Source organism: Notolabrus celidotus, chromosome 3, assembly GCF_009762535.1.
Source record: "Notolabrus celidotus isolate fNotCel1 chromosome 3, fNotCel1.pri, whole genome shotgun sequence".
Classification (NCBI taxonomy): Eukaryota; Metazoa; Chordata; class Actinopteri; order Labriformes; family Labridae; genus Notolabrus; species Notolabrus celidotus.
The window spans coordinates 33926574-33947234 of record NC_048274.1 but is presented as its reverse complement, the minus strand read 5'-3'; the positions used below and the strand labels follow the sequence as shown (position 1 = coordinate 33947234).

Genomic DNA, 20661 nt, shown 5'->3' with positions numbered 1-20661 from the left:
TGTCCACTTCTTTAAACAAGATTATTTTAAGCCAAGTGACTTGTTGAATAACAACAAGGGGGCATTATTTTGTATAATCTAAACCCATGAAGTCAAATGAAACTCTAAAAACCTACAGTTTACTTTCAATCAGATTCATTCAGCCACACTTGATGCTGTGAAAATAAGACTATTCCCCACTTTAGGCATGAGACACACATCTCACGAAGCTGAGGAATTCTGAATGTTTGTTTATTTATTTAGACGATCTTAGTTATATTATTGCAGTTAAAACAAAACAAAAGAAAAGGTAGTAGAAAACACATTTTATTTCAGGCCCATGAAGGGCCCCCTCCCCACTTTGGCCCTAGGTAGTCAGTCCCACTTTTCCCCCAACTACGATGCCCCTGGACTCCGGATTAGACTGAACCATAGAGGCTCACTTACTCTCCATCCATTTTTAAAGCACCTTGAGTATTAATGATTGGTGCAGATGATTACAAAAAATGGGGGGACAACACACTGTCGAAAAAGTGCAGAATAACACCATCTGTAATTTTTCAATTTGAACTCAACTATTGTAGGCCTACTATACTGTTAGATTTTGTAGCACAACAACAAAATCAAAGTATATTCTACAAATGTAGAGACATTGCAGATTAAGTGAATCATTTTAAGCTTACATGCGATAACCTTTATCATACTGAGAAATGTGCTGGATCAGATCACATACATTCGTTCTCTATAGGCCTAAACTCACTATCACTGTTAATACATCGTTCTGCATGCACCATGTGTCAGCTGGTGTTTTTCTTTTATTATTCAACTTATTTTGATTTTTTTGTACAGTAAATGTATTGTTAATATTATTAGTCAATGCCTTCGATGTTACTCTGTCCATGTATGATTGATTTGTGGTTTTTAAACAGTAATAAACTGTCATCTAAAATGGTGTCAGTGGACTTCATTACAAAGTTGTAATTTTAATAATAAGTTCAATAAAGCTGATATGATGTTTCAAAAACCATGTTAATACCACTATTACTACGAGTAGTAGTAAAGGTAAATGTTGTTGTTCACAAATTGAAGGAAATATGCAGTGGGGTGGCCTACAGCTTCCACCATAATTTGTCTGTTTGTCTGTCCGTCTGTCTGCCCACCCACCAGAGGGAGTATCCCCTGAAGTGAGCACTAGTTGTGGTAACACTTCAGTGGGCTTCCTGTCATCAAACAGAGAACAGCCTGTTGAGTAAACTCAGGTAATGTCCCCTGTCTTGGCTTTCCTGTATTCAAACATGACACATATCATCTAGCTGCAGGTAACTCATGTGTTGTAATAACTTTGCCCACACCGTGTCTGAGTTATGATTCATGAAACAAGTATTGTTGGTTTAAAATCATCTCTTTACTGTTTTGACAGTAGAACATAGTGAAAACTGAGTTTGCCAAAAAGTAACTTATCTCCTAAGTTTGGTATATTTAAAGCAAATGTTCATGAATTTTATTCTATAATATGTTTTGTTTTGTTTGTATATCATAATCTTGCCACTACAGGAGCTTGGCCAAGAGTTTCATTCTTTATAACCACACCATAGACAGCAAGAAATTATCATTGTAATGGTAATGTAAAGGCAGATCATGAATGAATGTGTGTGTGACCTGTGTCCGTAATTAAGGTAGTACGGGGTCATTGTCTATTTAAGGTAGGAACCATTGTTGTGTGGTCAGGTGTTCTGCCCAGAAGGTTAACAGTTTTTGACCGCTGAAGCAGCATGGTGCTGCAGGAGTTATGTGCGTATGTTCGTCGGTGAAATGTCATGTTGTGGACACTTTGGAGCTGATATCACGAAAATAAACGGACTGAGAGTTCAACCGGCAGATATGACATGGACTTAAATTCATCAAGCACGGTAACTCCGCTCCAGATCGGTATTCCAGGTGCAGCACCTCAGTGGCTTAAAGCTTTGGCTTGGACTCTACAGGTAATAAAACATGAATCTGCTCTGAAGCTGATTTAACAACAAGGGTTTCCTATGAAAGGCATATATACCAAAACAACATTGAATCCCAGTTTAACATGTCTGTGCATTTCCGACAAACCGTCCACCTCTTACAACCCCTCACATGAAATTTCTCACCAACAAATTAGATGACACAGGCCTGCTATAGGAGCCTACTGATGTTACCTCAGTCTCACAGATGTGAGAGTAAACAGCTCACAGTCTTGATCTAATCTGTCATGGTTGTAGTAATTGAACACCGTTAATCCTCACTGAGGGGTTATCAAGATTAGCAATTTCCAACCTGGAACCAGATTCTTAAGATCACGGTTTTCTTTCTATATCTGAGTCTTTTTGTCAAGATAGAGAACAGAGTCCATGTTGAGTTTTTTATATTCATCGCGCGAAGATTGTAATGTGAAATCCACGAGGACACGCCAGTCAAATAATGCACAGCTACAAGGTATGGATGAGTAGAACAGTTTGATATTACCTGGTTTAATTGTCAGCTGAAAACATAGGAAGACGTGTACACAGCATCTGGCTCTGAAAGGTGAAGTCAAGACTGAATCATTTTGTTCTGCTTCTTTCTTTGTGCCAACATGAGGAGATGAGTCCACTGGAAACCAGAAGTCTGTTTGTAAATCTGAGTTCATGAGAAAATGACCCCACATCTTTAATCAGTAAACATTATCCTAACAACCTGATGGCCTCCATCTGTAGTTTAAGTCCTTCTGAATAAAGCATGATGTTCAATCTGTACATTATTTTCCTGTTAAGAATAAAACTGACAATGCTTCAGTGGATTCCTTTTGATTGACTTGTCAAAAACACAGCGACCTGACAGATGTCTTCAGCCCTCAGCTTTACTAAAACCAAAGCTATGGGATCTGACTTTTCATTTCCTGCTGTAAATATATTTTTTAAAACCTGTTTTTAGTCCCAAGTAAATGAGGTATGCACTCTGATAAGCAAGCTAGTGTTAGCTTATAGCTTAGCTTTTACACTTTTCATAAAATGCAGCTCCATGGGGATGACAAAATGTCAAATCCAATGCTTCAAGTAAAATAAGCCAGTGGGTGATGTCACGTCTTCATTAGTTTTTTGTGACATTTAGTGTTTAACATTTGACAGAAACCACCACACACCTTCACCACACACCTTCACCACACACCTTCACTTTCATGTTCACCATCATAAGTAAAAATCAATGTCTAAGGAAATAAAAGGAGTGGAAACCGAAATAGAGTGTGTCACCATCGAATATCTTTTCATCTACAACATCCATGTTCTGACCGGACAAACTGTGACGATTGCAACCCTACAGATAAAATCACCAGCAAACAGTTAATCTCCCTGAGGTCTCAAGTGTGGCATCTAGTACACCATCGCCTCTTTTACACTAACAGTGAGCAAACAGCTATCACAAAGGCAACATGACTGAGGTAGAAGAGAAGGTCAGTACAGTACCAGAGAAATGTATAAAATGTTTGGCATGTCTGAAGTATACACAGTATCCCCAAATATCATCTCATCTGTTTGATCACTGGATGCTGTAGATCTCTTAGTGCTCATTCACTGCCACCTTGGACACCTGTGTGAAAGGGAAAAAAGCTCATAAGGATGGTGATAGATGTTTAGATAAAAACACTACAGCTTCTTCTATCTCTTTCGCTTTAACCCCTTTGTGGTCAATCACTGAAGAGAGTAAAATGAAGTGTCCAGCTCATGTTTTGTTCGCTACCTGGTCATCAATGCTCCTGAACTGCCAGGTCCAGCGTGTGTTGTAGAGGAAAGGTCGCAGGTCAAAGCGGTTGTCATCAGGACTGTAGCTCTCGGCGTGGTAGGCCGGAGTCACTGTGGTCATCTTGTGGCGATTCATTGAGTACATCCGGAAAAAGTGCTTCACCTTCTGTGACACCTGAAGAAGAAGAAAGTACACTGGTGCTTTCAGAAATCAGACTCCATGATAACCCCTAAATACACACAGTTTATTCCTATATACAACATATCATGTCAATACACCTTAGACATCCATATTGCTCTTGTCAACACATGTGAGGAGTGGTTAATTCATGCAGTCCAAGTCAAGTCAAGTCAAAGTTTATTCAAATAATACATGTAAAACAACTGCAGCCGACAAAGGGCTGTACAAGAAATGTCAGCTCTGCATCTTTCTGTGGCGGAATTTATTGATCTAAAAATGTGCACCACGTTATTCCTCCAGACTTTCAGAGAAATGTCCACAGTGTGATGGAGTGAACTGACCTGTGTGGGAGAGAGTGCATCCTTCCACATGTGAATGAGTTTACAGAACATACTGAAGGGGCCGCACTTGGAAATCTTCCTCAGACGTCCAATCACAGATAATTCAGAGTAGGTCATCCCCATGTCTGTCTGCAGAAGGAGGTGTGGAAGTGAGAGACAGCAGGAGGGTGTAAGTACCTACCCATGATCCAATGTACAGAGTGACCTAGCTGCGGATCATACTAAATTATATTTTAGAATCAGTATCATCTTCATGAACCATTGCAGTGGTCTTTACGAGGCACAGAAATAAACTGTAAATATTACCATGACTAAACAAGATTTAAAGCTGTCAGATCAAACATGTAAAAATAGTTAATATGGGAAAAAAATCTGAACCATTCATCTATTATATCATATTATATTATATTATATTTTCATGTTCTACCTCGTCCGTTTGTGACACCTGTCCATCAGTCAGAGGCTCCAGCTCAGCTGTGGGGGGAGCTGCTAGGATGCTGCAGAGCAAACACGCACACATTTGGATTTCTGTTTCAATACATGTCTGATTATGTACTTATTATATTCATTCCGTACCCCCTCAGAGCAGTGATCTGGAACTGCTCCACACAGTACAGCAGGAAACTCTTCAGGTCCGTCTTGCTGACGCCTCCTATGGGGTTGATGTCAGCACTGGAGCAGTCATACTTTGTGAAATACCCTGTCAGACTGAGCAGATGAAGACATTACAACTGGAGAGGAGTTAGATTGGGAATTAGTTAGACAGATAAGACATGGGAAGCAATTTCTGGGATGAGAATTTTCTTAACAATATGAACAATATGACATTTACAGTAAAAAGAAGGCTTTTATCTAGGTTCAATTTATAGACTGAGAAACTCCAACACTTCTGTAAAAGCCTTAAAAGGTGAGGTATGGACTGTACTGGGTTGGCAATATAGAGGAGCAGGTTGTCAGCGTATAAAGAAACTTAGAGGATTGTGTCTCCCCTCATTATGACCCTGAATATCTCACAATTTCGAATCAAGTAGCGAGGGGTTCTAAAACCAAATCAAAGAGAAAGACAAGCAGCAGCAGGCTTGGCAGGTGCCCTTGTGTTTGGGATATTATCTGATTCATTTTTGCAATAAGGCTTGTTTGCATTGACAGGGGCATATTTCACTCCAAAATAATGCATAATGGCTCATTTCAATATAAGGAAGAAAGGCGAAATTTGCTGAGCAGAGCAGTTGGTGGTGCATGTAACCCTTTGCGTATGTTTTGTATCACGTCCTCTCAAAAGGGGTAGGTAGTTGGAACATGACAAAGCAAGATTTGTTTTGCTGAATCATCATTTCCGTATACATGTTCAGACTTCCAGAGGGTGTGGTCTTACTGTCAGAACAACGTCAAATGTCCAAAGAAAAAAAGTTTGTGTCTTTATTTCTTAATGGTAGGTTGTGATGTGATGTTCACATCTGTAGAGGGTTAACAGTCATGCTTTAAAATTCAAAAACGATATTATTTCTTTCAGAGTTGACTCAGTGCATTTGTCTTGCTGCACCTCACTTAGAATTTCTCCATGGATTTCTTTCTACCTTTAATGACAGAAATCACTTTCATAAAGGTCTGGGTTGTGCCCGTCATGATTTATTCTGTCATGTCAAAGCTCTGTACTGAAATTCAGCAACAAACCCAAAAATGTTTGTCAGTCAGTAAGATTTTAACATATTTGCTCTAACAGTCCAAAGTCATACAGTGCATCCAGTCTCATAGAAGCTTCAAATCACTGACTTCAACTGTTAAGTTTGTCATTACAGAATCATTACAGTATTACCTCTCATCTACATTGGTTGAGCCCAGCACCAGCAGTCCACCTGGCCTCCCCCTGGCCCAAAGACCCAGCTGGGCAAATAGGTAGGCCAGGACCATCCTGACCCGAGCCTGGGAACACACACACACACACACACACACACACACACATAAGAAAGTAGTTCCCTACAGCTAAAACAAAATAGTTTCAGTTTTGTAAAGTAGATAAATAATAAAAGACAAGTTTAAATGAAACCTGTATTAATAAAATAGAATAGAATAGAAAGCCTTTATTGTCTTTGTGCTAGAACATACGACAAGATTAGTGCTGGGTCTGGAACGGGTGCCAGAAGGTGAACAACAGACGAACAAAGAGACAACGTAAAAAGTCCTGCAATGTCAAACAACTTATTGCACTTAAGAAAACCATATTGTAGCTACTGAAACCATATTTCACTTTGTAAAAATATAAATAAAATAACATTATACTTCGTAAAACTTAATTGCATCTAATAAAACTAAAGATGAGCTAGTTTGATTTATTAGCCTGACAGCCCATGGGGTACATAGAGCCATGAGCAGCTGTGTATTTGTGCATGCTGCCATCTCACCTGACAAGAGCATAGTGATAGTGCTGATGGGTGTCGAAGATATAGATAGAGCCTGTAGTGAGAGAGTGTCTGACCTGTATGTTCTGCAGAGCCAGGTTCTCTCTGTGGGTTCCTCCATAAGCGCGAAACTCAGGCAGCTTTCCAGTGACCATTGAGAAGATACCCAGGATTCCTTTCACTGCCATATCTATATTAATGTTCAAGTGTGTGCTGCAAACCAAGCAAATACAAAAACAACAATGCTCTATTAAGTGTTAACTTCGTAGCCATCAGTTTGTAGAATTCTTCGACCACAGTTACGTTTCTGTCTCTAACCCCCTCTACAGTTTCCTCCTACTTCAGTTAGTTCTCCAAAGTCTGGGATTAGAGCCACAGCCATGGCAGCAATGCTCTATAGATATAACAGACCATTGCTATAGAGTGCAATGAGAAGCAACCAAGTATTTAACACAGCTGAGCCGTGTGATAATTTCATTTAGTGCCAAAGTTCTTTCTTCCGTCTCTTTCTTCTCCTTTCTTTTTGCTTTGCTAAATGAAACAGTTAATAAGACCACAAACAGTAACTGACATTCAGGTTGAGTAACGTCTACCTGCCAATCTGATTGGCCAGGTCCTTGGCCCTGCTGCAGGTGTCCTCTGAGGAGTTCTCACTTGCCATGTAGCAGGTGGTGAAGATGCGACCACACAATTCTCTTGGATGCTGAGGGGAATAGGAGTCATCCCAAACAACTCTGCGTACATCCTCCAGCACCTGCATGTCTGCGAGATGGAGAGAGCGAGAGATCAAAGTAAGAGAACAGAGAGCAGATGAGAAAAGTTAACTTTGGGAATTTTGTTTGTGTTGGAATGAGGAGACTTGAGAGTGAGGAAATGCAACCAAGATCTGAGGTTAGGTCTTCACTAGGTCACAAAGTGTATATCAACTCATGCTCTTACACTGTAAAGTTATAAACATACTTTATAGAGTTATCTCTACTTTGAAAAGATCTGTGCAGCTAAATAAAGGACTTGTGATAGTTTTGTATTTGGAGCTTGAAGGAAGAGAAAGGAAGAGAATTAAGCTGGCTAATAATACACACAATACTTGGCTGAGTAAATCATACTCACTGCCATCCTCTACAGCCTGGCAGATTAGCACACACATGGAGTGAATGATACAGGCAGCAGAGGAGCTGTCGACTCCTCCACTCAGAGGCAACAGAAAACCAGCCTGGGACACAAACCAGAACTATCAGAAACACCAAGATGAACATGAGGTATCACAACATTCATGTTCCAGGAGAATCAGAAACAGGTACGCTTTCTCCTGATCATGTCTCATCTTTTAATGAAACTGCCTTTAGAAGACAGTCCAAACAAAGACGACTGAACTTGCTGATACTGACAAAGAGTCTGCGGCCACTTCTAGTCTGTTCTTCCTCACCTGTCCACTTCTCCTCAGGTAGTCCCACAGCCAGCAGGCTGGCCCTAAACTGGACACAACAGGTGTTAACTACCTCTAATAATGATAATATGGATTTCAATGACAGTTAGTATCCAGTGAAATGTATTCATACCTAATTTCTTCCTCTGGTGTATGAAAGCACCATGTTATTGGTTGGTGGGTAGGGAGGTAGATATCGTCAGCAGTGGACAGAGAGAAGTCAACTTTGACCCTGTGGCAAAGTTTGTGTTCAATCTCCTGCAGCAGAGAAGCATGAGTGAGAGTGACAGTGAGTGGCACACGCTCTTCTTTGAGTTCTGTTTTATTCAGCAACAATTGTTTGAGAGAAGACAAGGGCTGGATATTTTTCTTATCAAACTAATCATTAGCTTGCTCTCTTTGTTTTGAAACACATTTGATTCATCTGCCTTGTTATTGCAACATACAGCCCTCTACTGACAAAACCAGTCTGCAGCAACAACAGAGTGATTATTTCACAGACTTAAATGCTTCCCCATATTTTCTTTTAATAATCTCAGAACTGCATCATCTGTTGCGTTCATCACACATGTGTTTATAGAGAGCTGAGGAGGTGGTACACACAACATATACCTTACATAAATTGAAACAGTGAACATGTTAACAAGGTAGTGCACATTTACACCTGTCAGACAGAGCACCATGATAGTTAATGCGGTTAACTGAAACAGAAAAAGATGAAACCAAAACAATTTTCTCAGGGAGGCTGAAAAGCTCTCTGTAGGTGTTACTGAGTAAAATAAATGACTGCAGGTGGCTGTGCCGAAGGTGTGTGGATGGAATTAGTTAATACTGATGGGCTCTTTACAGAGCAGCCTCTGTCATCAGTGTATGAATGTGACATATGATGTAAAAGCTTTGAGTGGTCAAAAGGCTACAGAAAGTGCTAAATAAATACTACACAAGCCATTTACCATTGAAGTGATTGCAGCTTAAATATTTTATGTTTCAATGGAGTTAGGGTTGGAGCCAAGTCGGCATTGCCTACATTCATTTTTTCATTTATATATCTATTTATTATCTAGTTCAAATTTGAGTCACTTGTATTCTATTTTATTTATTTATGTACTATGTACTACTATATTTTATTTTATTTTATTTTTTAAGTATAGCATCTTCATTTTTTTTAATGGTTTAATATTTTAGTGTTTTATAAACTTAGAAATTAATTTTATTTTGGTGATTTTAATTTCCTGTGTTGAGTTTTAACCTCTTATTTTACCTCCAGTGTTTCCTCATTAAGAAATCATGAACATTTTCCTCAGTTTGTTCAGCAACTTCTTTTTTATTTTTTATTAATTTATTTTATTTGTATTGTTTTTATTGTTATTGTTGCATATATTGTGTTCGTAACCTTATGATTGTGGGTTTGTCTTTGTGTTACAATGTCATTGTATGAAAAGCGCTTAACAAATAAAGTCTGATTGATTGATTGATTGATTGATTGATTGATTGATTGATTGATTGATTGATTGATTGATTGATTGATTGATTGGTTGATTGTTTGATTGATTGATTGATTTATTGATTGATCGATCGATCGATCGATCTACCACGATGCATTGCACATGAAAAGCTGCAGCCTCAGGCTTACTGGGTCACATTTTTTGGCTGCATACTCCAGCTTAAATAACTCCAGCTCAAAATAACAGAAAACGAATGAATTCATTAATTAATTTCCTGCTATCCCTCTCTCCATCCCCAACACGGTCTCAACAGATGTGTGTCTAACATGAGTCTGGTTCTTCTCAAGCTTTCTGCCTGTCAAAGGAAGTTTGTCCTTGCTGCTGTAACCCACCTGTTAAATTCTGCAAAGTGCTCTGCTCATGGTTGGTTAAGATGAGATCAGACTGCATCCTCTGCAAAAAGCCTCTTCATAAGTGTCATCTGCTCTGCAAACTGGGCTACACTGACATTTTGTTGTATGTTTTTAATACAAGTGAAGGCAGAAACAAGCCTGAAGTTCCAACCTCTAAGTGAAATGATGATGCAGTGGTAGAGATTACTGACTGAAACACCACACTTCATAAATGGATACACGGCCTAATTTCCCCTCACAGTATGACTTCATACTTGAACTTTCATGGCACAGATGTGACATTATTCTACTTTTCTAACAGTATTCTGAAATCAGGACTTAGAGGTTTCTGCTGCAGGACAAGCAAGGTGTCTCACGGGTCTGTGGGAGACTCCTAATCATGACAGCATGACCCCTGAGCTGCCTCCTTTCTCATTAGCTCTAACATGCGACACACACGTGTCAGGCCTGCCATTTGCACCCAGGGCCAATTAAGTCCTGCAGAATGTACAGTCAACTCTGAACGACGACAAACATTACATATTATATAACAGCAAGGATAATTAGCAAATACAACTAACTACACTGGAATAAACAAATAAATAGATTGAGTCAATACAACAACTTCAAATATTTATGATTGTATCTACATAAAAGATAAAGGTTAACTTCTCAAACATGCAGCATTTTGTTTGTTTAACCACTCTTCTGAATCATTGTGTAACCTAGAGTTTGTTCAACAAAATGCAATTATAGCAGCAGTTCTAAATGCTAGATTTCAGTGAACACTGACTAATAAAGTGGAGCGAGCAAGATTTGAAGAGGCCAAAACTCTACAGCCACAAAGGGGGCTGTGTGAGACTGTTTGTGCTTACACTTTGAGCACATACTAATATCTATGTGCTGAGTAACAGCAGTATTGCTTTCTGTGTTCATCATCTTAGTTCAGGAAGGTGGCATGCTAAGATGAGGTACATTTTGAAGAAAATGTTGATCTGATACACAGACGTTGTTATTGGACTTAGAATATAATAGAATATATATCTTTATGGTCATTGTCAACTTCAGAGGTAATGAAAGACGACAATATGTAAGAGCAATAGAAACAGCAAGAAGCCATGATTAAAGAAACGTGTGACTTTACAAAGAAGGGAGGAAAGTATTCTCTCACCAGGTTCGGTTGGCAAAATTCTCCTCTGTAGCTCTGCACATCCTCCAGGTCAAGAGTGGCTGTGATCACCTCCTACAGCAGACACACACACACACACATGGAGAAATCCGATTTATTTTTACACTTTCTTTTTACTGAGGAGTGTTTATCTGAGCTGCACTGCTACACTTGACCAATACACCAGCACACATAAGAAACCACAGCACTGCACACAATTGTCCTCTTTTTGTGCACACTTATAACACTGACTTATCCCTCACTTAAACAAGGCAAGTACATTTTCAGAATTCCATGCTTTTCCAGAGTTATAGGTCAGTATTTCAGACCATATTTGACATCATAGCACAAGTATCTGCATGTTTGTTATGTAAATAAACCATGTTAGAATCAAAATTTTAACATTTACGTAACACCATTAATTGTGTTTCTCCATGCTGTAAGGCTTTAAACATTTGTTTGTACATGTCGTAGCTGTGCAGTCCAGACTCCTTTGTTCCAATGTTTAATAAATTGTACATTTGGTCACTTTTATAAATTAGAATCAAGAGTGAGTACTTAAAGCTTGATCATTTAACTACCATTGCAGCACTGTTTATGAACTGTATTGATGGAAACAACAATAAGTGCAGTAATAGAAAACAGAAAGTCTGTTATCCCAGATATTTTGAAATATCAGATTTAAAAAGAAAACAAAATAAGTCCCAATCATTTGTAAACACAAACATCTCTTGACTCTCTTCTTTGTCTACCTATTAAAACCCAGACATTACTTTTATCTTACTACTTTTTCATAATGTAAAGGAACTATGGTTATTACTTTTAACTGCTGGTGGCTTCTTTACTTTTTGAGCTGGGACCAGATCTTTCCATGGTTCCATACTTACCACATCAGTGAGGGAGAACTGTGCTCCCTGTGCCACCACGTCTCCATTGATGGCCACCAAGGCACAGCCGTCGTAATAGACTCGGTCTCCATCGCAGCCCCTGTGATTGGCATACAGGTAGATTCCTCCACACTGCAACAACAATAAAACACTGAATGCATTTGCTGAAACCTTTGAACATAACTAACAAAAACACAATAAAACTTTGGAGAATAAAGCTGCAACCTGTCCTACATATGAGGTACAATGCTGCCCTCTGGTGGTCTCTGCTGTGCTCAGTCTGTGTGAGCACTGACGGTTGACAAATAAACTAAGATCAAGGGTTTCATTTATGTGCTTGTACTCATGCCAAAAGTGATTTCACAAATGTGTTTGTTCAATGGTTAGTTTCTAAAAGCAATATTCAAGATGTAATTTTTTAATATGTCTGGGACTCTTGGTTAGAGGATACCTTTGTTGTGGCCAACTTGATCAGGTTAACTCTCTGGTCAGCCTTGCGGAGCTCGTGATGGCTTGCAGAAGAATTGGTTATGATTTCAACCCCATCCAGACTCATCTGAATATGAGGACTGATGAAAAGACAAACAATGAGATACCACAAGTTTGATTTTTTTCAAGACAGCCCACAGAAGAAAAAAGTAAAATCCTTCTTATCATTATTTTTACCTTCTAGGATTCCAGAGCTCTTCGCATAACTCAGTGCCGATGCAGGTGTCCCTTGTGGATAAAACACAGTCACCAAAAGGGACTGTATCCTGATGAACAGAAGAGCAAAGAAGGATTCAAAAAATCTGAAGTCAGAGTGAAGAAAAGATACAGCACTGTCAGAAGACAACTGTGCAGCTTTTTACCTGCCCTGTTACCTCCCGGATCATTGAGGGAAGGAAATACTCCTCCACTTTCCTGGGGGAGACAAAAGCCAAAAACACAAGCCAACATGTTGCTTAAAGAGGTAAACAAAATCAAAACACATCAGCATGTTTAATCTGGTAGAAACGTTCCTTGAGTTTGTGGAAATATATAAACAAAGACATAGACTATGAGGAAGGGTTGGCAAAGCTTAGACAACAGTGAAAAAAAGACACCTTTCTGTCACCTAGAACTGTACCATTACTACTTTAGATTGTTTTAATAAATAATATGATCTCTCTTTATAACAGGTAGAGGTAAATGGATAACATGATTGCAATAACACAGGTGTTACACCAAACCTTAGAGAGGAAGAGGAACCACAGCCTAAAAGTAAGGTTTTGATGTATCGAACAACCTATGCCTCTAGGGTCAAAATATTTGGGGCACAAAATGTAAGATACAAGAAGTCAACATGTCCTTGATGTTCCTAATATAATTGATGATTCACATAAAGACAGAGAGTGACCTGGTAGGAGCATATCAGTGGTCATAGTCTGCTAGAGTCAGAGTGATAACTTACCTTGACTGATTCCACGGAGAGAACCAGCGCAGCTCTCTGTAGTTCCCACGGTTGGCCATGATCATCTTAGGTCTGATCAGCAGGATCTTTCTGCAGGATAGAGGAAATTATTGATGCATGAAAAACAATATAAACAGGCTATTTCCATCTGCAGGGACAGAGCATGTTACAGAGTTGTTAGAATGCATACAATCAGAAAAACATAATTCTTAGGAACGGACCAGTGAGATGAAGTACCTGTTGAGAAACAGCACCCGACAGTTGTAGCGCACATTTTGATGCATGATGGGCCTGAAGAGAACAGAATCCAAAACTCTCTAATGAGACACCAGACACAGATTAAAGCTACACAAGACAAAACAAACCTGTCCTCACTCTTGACATCAGTCACTCTCTAGATATTGGGCCAGCTAATGGTAAGAGTATCCATTCATTTGAAGCTCCTTTGAGGAACTCTCCACTGTTGTCCCCAGTGGCAGATCATGTCTTCCAGCTACGATTGACTCGCACTGTCCTGCTCTACTCTGGGAATCTGTGTTCAGCTCTTGAGGGACCCAGCACTTGGTACTTTGGTCATTATTGTGGTGATGTTAATTGTTGATGATGATAATGGAAGGTCTTAAATTGGTTGGTTGCTTCATTGTAGATGTTTCTTATTTCGGGAAAAAAAAAAAAAAAAAATCCTTACTTATTTTTGTGCACTGCCTTTACACTGCTTGTCAGTACCTGCACCCAAATTGCCTTGAAGCACTTTGTTACTCATACTGATCTTGTTTCCTCTTGTCTAGATCTTTGCTTGTGTTGTTCTTGTTCTCATATGTACGTCGCTTTGGATAAAAGTGTCTGCTAAATGACATTGTAACATTGTAACATTGTAACTTTCTGTGTGTACAGTTTCAGACATTAAAGATCATCCCTCTTGTTGCTGATGCTCTCATTTGCTTGTGTAGCTCAAGAAGAGGCTTCACAGCAGATTTCAGTCTGTTCTATTACCTCCCAAAAACTCCTCTTTAAAAAAATCTGATCCAGGAATACTGACTGATACTGTACATCAACTGATTCAACTATTAAATAGAGAAAATATTTAGCAACATATGTGCATGTGAATCTGAAACCGTTAAAATGAATTCAATGTCTATGTTGCTTTTGAAGCAGGGCTGACAGACAGGCTGACAGACAGGCCGACAGACAGGCCGACAGACAGGCCGACTGATAGGCCGACTGACAGGCCGACTGACAGGCCGACTGACAGGCCGACTGACAGACTGAATACCCCTTTTGGCCGGTCTAGCAGTTCAAAGGTGTTACCCACATCCCCACGTCACAGATAATGTCCTGGGTGATCGGAGACTCCAGAAGCTTCTTGAGGACCTGAAAGCTGTGAAGCAACGTGTCTGACTCATAGAAGTGGTCTGCACAGCCGTATCCGCTGTAAAAATGACAGAGAGAAGTCAGCTGAGGACAGGAAAGTTGAACTTTCCATCTGTGGTTATAAAACCTCTGAGCTGCAAACCACTCGATGTAATTAATTTGCTGTCCACAAGTTTGTAAAAAAGTTATTTAGACCTGGACGGTTTGAGATAGCTGAGTTAATTGAATATTGGAAAATGCCTTTGAAAGTGTGCCACCTATGAAAGTGTCTTGGCAACCTGTCATACCATATCTCCAGCTCTGGGCCCAGTCTGTATTTGGCTCCTCGAGCCTTGGCGATCTCAATACCTGCAGAAAAAGAAGCAAACGAGGAAGTAATATTATCACTGAGAAACTTCTGTTGGTCTTCACTGTGATTTGTTCATGCATTTCAACAAACTTCGACTTAATACAAAATCTAATCCTTATTCTTTTCATTGGTTATGTTGGATTCTTTCTATTCTCTTCTGACTTTTATTTAGAGGATTTTACAGTTTGTTTGTTTGTTTGTTTGTTTGTTTGTTTGTTTAGTTTGGTTTCCAAAAGGGCCACTATGCCTCATGATGTCCATCATATTTTGTATGAGAGTTTAGTAAACAGTTTAGTAATAGTTAAAAACTATTTAAAGGACACACTGTTTACTGTCACACACTGCCACATTAGTCGATGAGTTGTTAGAAAGATGTTTTATTTCCTTTACTTACCTCCTGTTTTAAATCAAACTGATGCTACAATGCACTTATTTGCACTTTAGTTATTTTACATTGTTATTTCACAGTATGCTTATAGAGAAGTATAAAACGAAGTATGTTTATCACTCGATAGGAAGGGACCTTTAAATGCAACACAAACTCATTTTCATAGTTGATCAATATCATGGTGGCAATATTACTATCATACACTGAACACTGACACATTATATCTTGGTACAGACCAAAGCAGCATGTGACATCTGACGTGTAAGTGTGAGACTTACTTTGAAGTATTCTCTCTGAGTTTCCTTCAAAGTCCAAAGCCCACTGATTCAACGAGCAGGTAGCAAGAGTCACCTTCCGTCCCATGTTCTCTGCAGTTTGGTGCAATGACTGTGAGACTTCAACAAACTGCAGACTGACAGTGAGAGTGTGAGGAGGTCACAGACAGTCTATGTCACAGACACACTGCAGATACAATGTTGGTAATTAGGCTTTAGGTGGGCAACTTTGGTGAGTAGAGAACTCTCGTGAAGTACGCTCCTCCTACTCGTCAGTAAGGAAAGTATCTGCTGCTTCTTCTCTGATTCTAAGGGCGGATCACAAACCAGACTGTAATGGTGCATACCGCCACCTACTGTACCGGTGTAATTACAGCTGGTGTATTTACAGCTGGTGTATTTACAGCTTTCACGTTACATTCTACATAATAAACATGAAAACGAATTACTAAATAATAAGTCTAAATATTCTGCACTTCTGTATATACTTTATTATTATCTTATTGTATTCAAATTTATTTGATCTTATTTTATTTTATTCATATTTATATCTTATTCTATCCCTTCTTCTATTAATATTTTGACTTTCTTACATACTGTTTATAAGAGCCTTGTAATGGCCGAATTTCCCTCCCCGGATAAATAAAGTATTTCTGATTCTGATAGATAAATTCATAATTAAATTAAATCCATAACTAATACAAATAAATCAATATAATTATTTAACAAATTAAAAAAATCATATCACAAGATTTAATCTTGTTTCTTCGACACTACCCCTACCCTCTCACCCTCTCTGCTCCTGTAACCCCGCCCACAGGAGATTGTTGTGTGCGTTCTATGCAAGCGGCAACCTCCGGTCTAAAAATATGAGTCAGTGCGGAAGTGTTAAAAGCTGCAGTTCATCGAGGATCTGCTTGAGGCTGGCTCCAGAAGTACCTGAAGTCACATACACATGAATGGGAAAAAGACGATCTTTACAGCAGAAATAAACATCTTTACAGTCTGGTACAAAAGACGAGTGTAGTCTGGATAGCTCATTTCTCTATGTCCTCTCACTGTGAGGGGGGGGAATTTTTTTCTAATTCGGCAATTTCGAAGATATTGAGATTACTAGTCTTCCAATGAGAGGCACAGCTGACTGCAGGAACACTGCAGCTGTTGGCTAGGAGGCTCAAACTCCGCCTCTTTACGTCACACTGGCTCGACAGAAGCAATATGGCTGCCCCCTGACGATTTGCCTCAAAACAGCTCTTCAGAAACAGATGGCTGACGTCATGGATACTACGTCCATATTTTATACAGTCTATGGTTCTATGAGGAAGTAGTGGCTTCCAAGGTAATCAGGGCGAGGTAGTGGGCCCGCCACATGGACCAATCAGGGTTAGAGATTAGCTATGATTGGTCCGTCATAACGGGAACAAGGGGAATAATAACATTGCTTGATTTAAAGGCATTGGGAAACACAGAGATTTTGCGAGTCTCAAATTGCTCCACTTACCGATGAGTACCGATGGGTATTATGACTTTTCTCCAAACCCAGCAGAAAAAAGTAACATTTTTGACACAATTTCTACCAACAGCAGCTTTAAGAGAGTGTAGCTTTCTCTCATTATATCACTCTCTCCTATAACCCCCTCCAAACTCCATCTCTGCTAGTTTATATATTCTATCACATAATTCCCTCCTCTGTATGTCATATTTGCTACACTCCATAACATGTTCAACATATTCATTAAAATTTCACACCAGATTTTTCCTACACACAATTGGCCATTAGATAATGAGTTGATATGAATCCTGTGTCCTAATCTTAGTCTTGAAATGATAACCTCATCTCTTCTACCCTTCCCTTTAAAACCCCTCACATCAATTGACTTTTGAATACTGTAGAAGTGCCTTCCTTTTTAATCTTCATCCCACTTATTCTGCCACACATCCCTCACTGCCCTCCTTACAAGAGATTTGGCCTCACCTTTTCCAAAGGGAACTTTCAGTATATTTTTATCATTTAATTTCTAAGCTATTTTAGTTACCCCATCTCCAGGTATTTGTAATCTCAACAAAAACAAATATATTTCCATCAGTAAATCCCCTCTGACTGTTTCTTTTGAATTTAAGCTTTTAAGGGCTACGACTGAATCTGACCTCTCTCTCAGGCCTTTCTTCCTCTATCCATTGCTTCCCCAAACATAGTTGCAGATAGTTCTGCTGTAAACACAGATCAATTGTTAGTAATTCTTTTGCATATGACAACATTAAATTCTGGTATAAACACTCCTGTTCCTACATGTCCACTCTCTGGCTCCTTGGATCCATCAGTAAAGATTGGTATATAGTTATAATAGTTAATTTTCAAATACTCTTCAACTAAATGTCCTGATGTTTGCCATTTTGCTTTTAATCCATTCCTGATCCTGCTTATCAAACTGTAAATCCAAATTAGGTGCAGGAAATATCCATGGAGGAACATTACCCCAAACAACATTTGGTCTAAACTCTAACCTACCAAAGTCATTGAATTAATATTTCAGCCAAATCCTTTACCTTTAACAATCAAACTCTTATGTGCCCACGTGACATGACAGGAAACATCGGTAGGTTGTAAAATACTCTTTATTTGTATAATTTATGTACAACTTAAAGTTTTTAATCAACCTATGTGAAGGATAACAACATACATTTGTAATAAATTGTGTTTTCTCTGAGGAGCATTTATTTTTTATGAACAAAAGTGCAGATGATGTAGCTCCAGAAACCGAACGTTTTCAACCAGTCAAACTTTAGCTTTGTATTTGTACTGTGGCACCCTCCTGTGGACAAAGTGGTCCATCTAATCTTACTGCTGTCCTGTACATGTGTTAGTTCAGCAGAGCCGAGTCTGTTGATGTGTCCCATTCATGGGACCCTAAGTAAAGGGATTTATGGGTAAACTACTGTCTAACACTGTGGATGCTGGGTGATAACTGTAATGGCTATCACAGATGGAGAAATGTTTGTGCACCACTCCAGCTGACGCAATACACACAAATGTAAAACGAGCAAAATACTTCATGTTGCTTAAACAGTAAAATTTAAAAAATTGTAAAGGATACGGAATATAGCCAAATACAGCATAAATAGCTGAATGATTTTTGAGCATTTTAAAGCAAAAATGAAGTCTGTAACTGGAAGTATGCTTACGTTTTATCATTTCAAATTTGAAGGACTTTGAGGTAGATTTGCAGATTTCACCCAGCTGTTTCCATTATAAATATATTGTTTACATAAAGCTGAAGAATTCAAAAAGTATAAGGGGTAAGATCAGATGATTTTTCTTCTTAGATATTAAACACTAGTTAAATCAAGCCTGCATCGAGTCACAGTGGTCTTTGTGCAACCTCATTAATTTAAACCACATCTGTATAACCACTTAAGATGATGTTCCTGAAAACATAACAGGATTATTCAAACATGCTCAATCAGCCTGACTTAAATTCTCCATCAGTGTGCAGTCCTACAATTTGCCATGGTGGTTAATCTGAGCTGCTTATCCATTAGAATATTCTGTACACGCAGTTAGTATGATACATCCCCATTAGCACAGAAACATTAAAACAGAACTTTGTGGTGAGAGATCAGGCTCTGTGTGAGGAAAATAAAACATCCACTAGATCTGTGTGTGTGTGTGTGTACGTGTGTGTGTGTGTGTGTGTGTATGTGTGTTTGTGTGTGTGTGTGTGTGTGTGTGTGTGTGTGTGTGTGTGTTTGTATGTGTGTGTGTGTGTGTTTGTGTGTGTGTGTGTGTGTGTGTGTGTGTGTGTGTGTGTGTGTGTGTGTGTGTGTGTGTGTGTGTGTGTGTGTGTGTTCACATGTGCGTCTGTCCTTCCGTGTCCAGCTGGTTGGAGTTATGCAATCTTTATTCTAATGATGGTTGCGTGTAGGGTAATTAATTACCCAGTACATCTATAGGACTGTGAAGGGAGCATCACATGCCCTCCAAGCTACAGAGACACTTGTTTGGGACTTCTCTCTCATTATATTCAGAAGTGGGATATTCATGTTGGGGTTTTTCACTTTTTTTTATTAAGACAATTAGTTTCAACTGTTCTCTGTTTTCTGTGTTAATAAAAGACACATGACAAGATGAGTAAGATACTGGAAAGACAAACTACACCTAGTGGACATGTGCAAGAAAAACAAATGCACATCATACCCTTGTCTTGTGCAAAATTAAACAACTTTATGTACATATTCTTTGTAGTAATTGATTTTCATTGAAATTTTGTTCATAATAGTTTCTATTAAATAAAGGTTGTAGTTCTTCCAGTACCCAGTAATCACAAAGCCTGTCTGAATTTTCCTGCAGAGGTACCACCAGATATAATCAGACTAACAGGCTCCCCTCAGCAGCAGCAGCAGCAGAGTCCACTGTCTTTACATGGCAGACCTGAGCGACTACATCATTAACTTTATAGAGCATGCAGCTGGATGAACAGGGTGCAAGATGTTATTAAAACTGATCTGCAGGAGCAATTAAAAGGGTCTATTCTTGGGTCTGAGTGCATGTGCACAATCTTCACGTGTGTTCATGTGACTGAGTACAGCCGTGTACAGATTTGTATGTACCTTTAAAGGCTAGGGGCATTTTCACTCTTCAACAGAAAGAGCAGAGGAAGTGTCCTCCATTCACACACGTCACAAGCTACATAAGCACTCCCCACTGTCTGCTGGGGGCGGACAGGCTGGCCTGGGCCAACCTTAGCCCCTGCACTCTCCAACACCAGATGTAGGTCGGTGAGTGCTGCAGGGGCTGGGGGATGTGGAGTGTGCATGTGTGTGTTTGTGTGTGTGTGTTGGCGGGGAGACTGTGTTATTTTGTGCACACACGTGTATGTGTGTT

The 20661-nt window shown here is 39.2% G+C and overlaps 1 protein-coding gene across 1 annotated transcript; it reads right to left on the bottom strand.

Annotated features, from left to right (window-relative positions):
• Nucleotides 1–2445: 2445 nt before the first annotated feature.
• On the bottom strand, nucleotides 2446–16097 carry nadsyn1 (NAD synthetase 1). Its single transcript, XM_034680697.1, has 21 exons — nucleotides 15783–16097; nucleotides 15055–15115; nucleotides 14709–14825; nucleotides 13634–13687; nucleotides 13397–13486; nucleotides 12816–12867; nucleotides 12631–12719; nucleotides 12416–12533; nucleotides 11965–12096; nucleotides 11081–11152; nucleotides 8206–8330; nucleotides 8073–8121; nucleotides 7757–7859; nucleotides 7240–7408; nucleotides 6724–6859; nucleotides 6064–6170; nucleotides 4824–4955; nucleotides 4675–4744; nucleotides 4248–4376; nucleotides 3724–3900; nucleotides 2446–3573 (listed from the first exon to the last, which is right to left on the bottom strand). Exons 1-21 carry the CDS (start codon nucleotides 15865–15867, stop codon nucleotides 3544–3546), a joined length of 2097 nt encoding a protein of 698 aa, XP_034536588.1. The 5' UTR covers nucleotides 15868–16097; the 3' UTR covers nucleotides 2446–3543.
• Between the last annotated feature and the right edge of the window lie 4564 nt (nucleotides 16098–20661).

Bases quoted from the DNA above. Each gene is read 5' to 3' on its own strand.
- nadsyn1 (XM_034680697.1), bottom strand. From the start codon at position 15,867: ATGGGACGGAAGGTGACTCTTGCTACCTGCTCGTTGAATCAGTGGGCT. The intron at 13,487-13,633 runs GTACTTCATCTC...TCTATCCTGCAG, and splicing joins CGGGTGCTGTTTCTCAACAG to AAAGATCCTGCTGATCAGAC. The intron at 3,574-3,723 runs GTAGCGAACAAA...CCTTTCACACAG, and splicing joins TCAGGAGCATTGATGACCAG to GTGTCCAAGGTGGCAGTGAA.